A 1,512-nucleotide genomic window follows, 5' to 3' on the forward strand; every position below is an offset into this window, starting at 1 on the left:
GCTTGTCACATATCTCCAGCTGCTCTCCCTCACTGAATGAAAGATCATCACTCCATATTCCATGATAGTCAATACGTGCTGTGTAAATAGATTCTGCTGTTGGTGTATCCAGTGATTGTGTCCACTGATCCTTCTCTATACAATATATCAATCAGTTAATGATTTAATTACTAACATATCACATACTCTCAATATTTCCCTTTTCACTCATCACCAGTTGTACACTAGTTATTGATATATTTGCTTGAAGTAGTAACTCAATCTCTTTCTTATACTCCACTAATGCCTCCTCTCTTCCTGTCATGAGGTAGTATAGACAGATTATACCAGTAGAGTCAGTACCTGCTTTCATTAGGAGAGAGGTTCGGAAATACTGAGTCTCTGATTTCTTTGATTTAAATATTTTATTTATCAACTTCCCTCTAGTCAGTAGCTTCACTTTCAGTTTAGACTCTACAGTAATGACACAATGAGAATTTTAATTTATAAGATAATTGTACTGATTGTTCAAATGATTATCAACTCCACATTACTTTAATACATGCTTTAAGTTAGTACTATACCTGGTGTCTCTAGTCTCCTTTCATTATACTCTATACAAGTAAAAATACATTAATAAAATATCTTCATCATTCACTAACTATACCTTTTCTTTTTTTCATGATATTCAGTTGTTTATCTTGTTCAAATATTGATCCTATACCATTAGTATAAGTAACATCAGTAATTGAGTAATAGATCAACTATCACACCTTCTTTGTAATCAAGTAAAGTCCTCAGTTCTTGTTCCTCTCTATCAGCTAGTTTAATCTCCTCTGCAAGACACTCATTATTCATTACCTATAATCAGTACATAATATTAAACAAGGTCTCATACAGTTACAGTATCTTATACTTTGTATCTGATCCTTTTATCATAAACAGTGTAGTGGCCAATGGTTAGTCTAATTAAACTGAATTCCTTCATCAAGACAGTTAGGTTGTCTTGTGCTTCCAAGAGAAGAGCAGCTAGTAAATGATGTGGACCATAACAGATGATAATGATGGAGTTCCCACGATGAATGCTTCGTACAATAATCCTCTTGTTTAATTCTTTAAATGCTTCCTCTAAGAGATTACGTATGTCATCAAGTGAGTGCTCCTCTGGTTCCCATCCCAAAGTAAACTGAATTGTTTCACAAATGAGAAAATGCTGAGGTTGATTCTGGCTTAGGAAATCCTTCAGAAATTTACATGCTGTCTTCACTTCTTTCTCATACTCTGATATCAAAGGATTGGCTTCAGTGATTTTAAACCGTTTTATAATTAACTTCAATATTGAAATGTTGTTTAATCGGCAATTTTTGACAGCGATATTCATAATGCCTTCAACGCTATCAGCATCAGGCAGCTCAGCACTAAATTTTGGGTAAAATCGTTGAAGGAATGACTTCATTTCATCAATGGATGCTTTTGATTGAGATATCAATGGAACCAGCTCATCAATAAGAATAATAAAACTTCCTCTGATCT

At 33.8% G+C, this 1,512-nt stretch overlaps 1 protein-coding gene across 1 annotated transcript; it reads right to left on the reverse strand.

Moving 5' to 3' along the window:
* Positions 1 to 596: 596 nt before the first annotated feature.
* Positions 597 to 1,506, reverse strand: LOC105316165 (uncharacterized). Its single transcript, XM_020008070.1, has 3 exons — positions 896 to 1,506; positions 753 to 840; positions 597 to 697 (listed from the first exon to the last, which is right to left on the reverse strand). Exons 1-3 carry the CDS (start codon positions 1,433 to 1,435, stop codon positions 630 to 632), a joined length of 696 nt encoding a protein of 231 aa, XP_019863629.1. The 5' UTR covers positions 1,436 to 1,506; the 3' UTR covers positions 597 to 629.
* Positions 1,507 to 1,512: the final 6 nt, after the last annotated feature.

The sequence above is a fragment of the Amphimedon queenslandica genome, unplaced genomic scaffold, assembly GCF_000090795.2.
Source record: "Amphimedon queenslandica unplaced genomic scaffold, v1.1 AMPQUscaffold_4329_Cont23691, whole genome shotgun sequence".
NCBI classification, from domain to species: Eukaryota; Metazoa; Porifera; class Demospongiae; order Haplosclerida; family Niphatidae; genus Amphimedon; species Amphimedon queenslandica.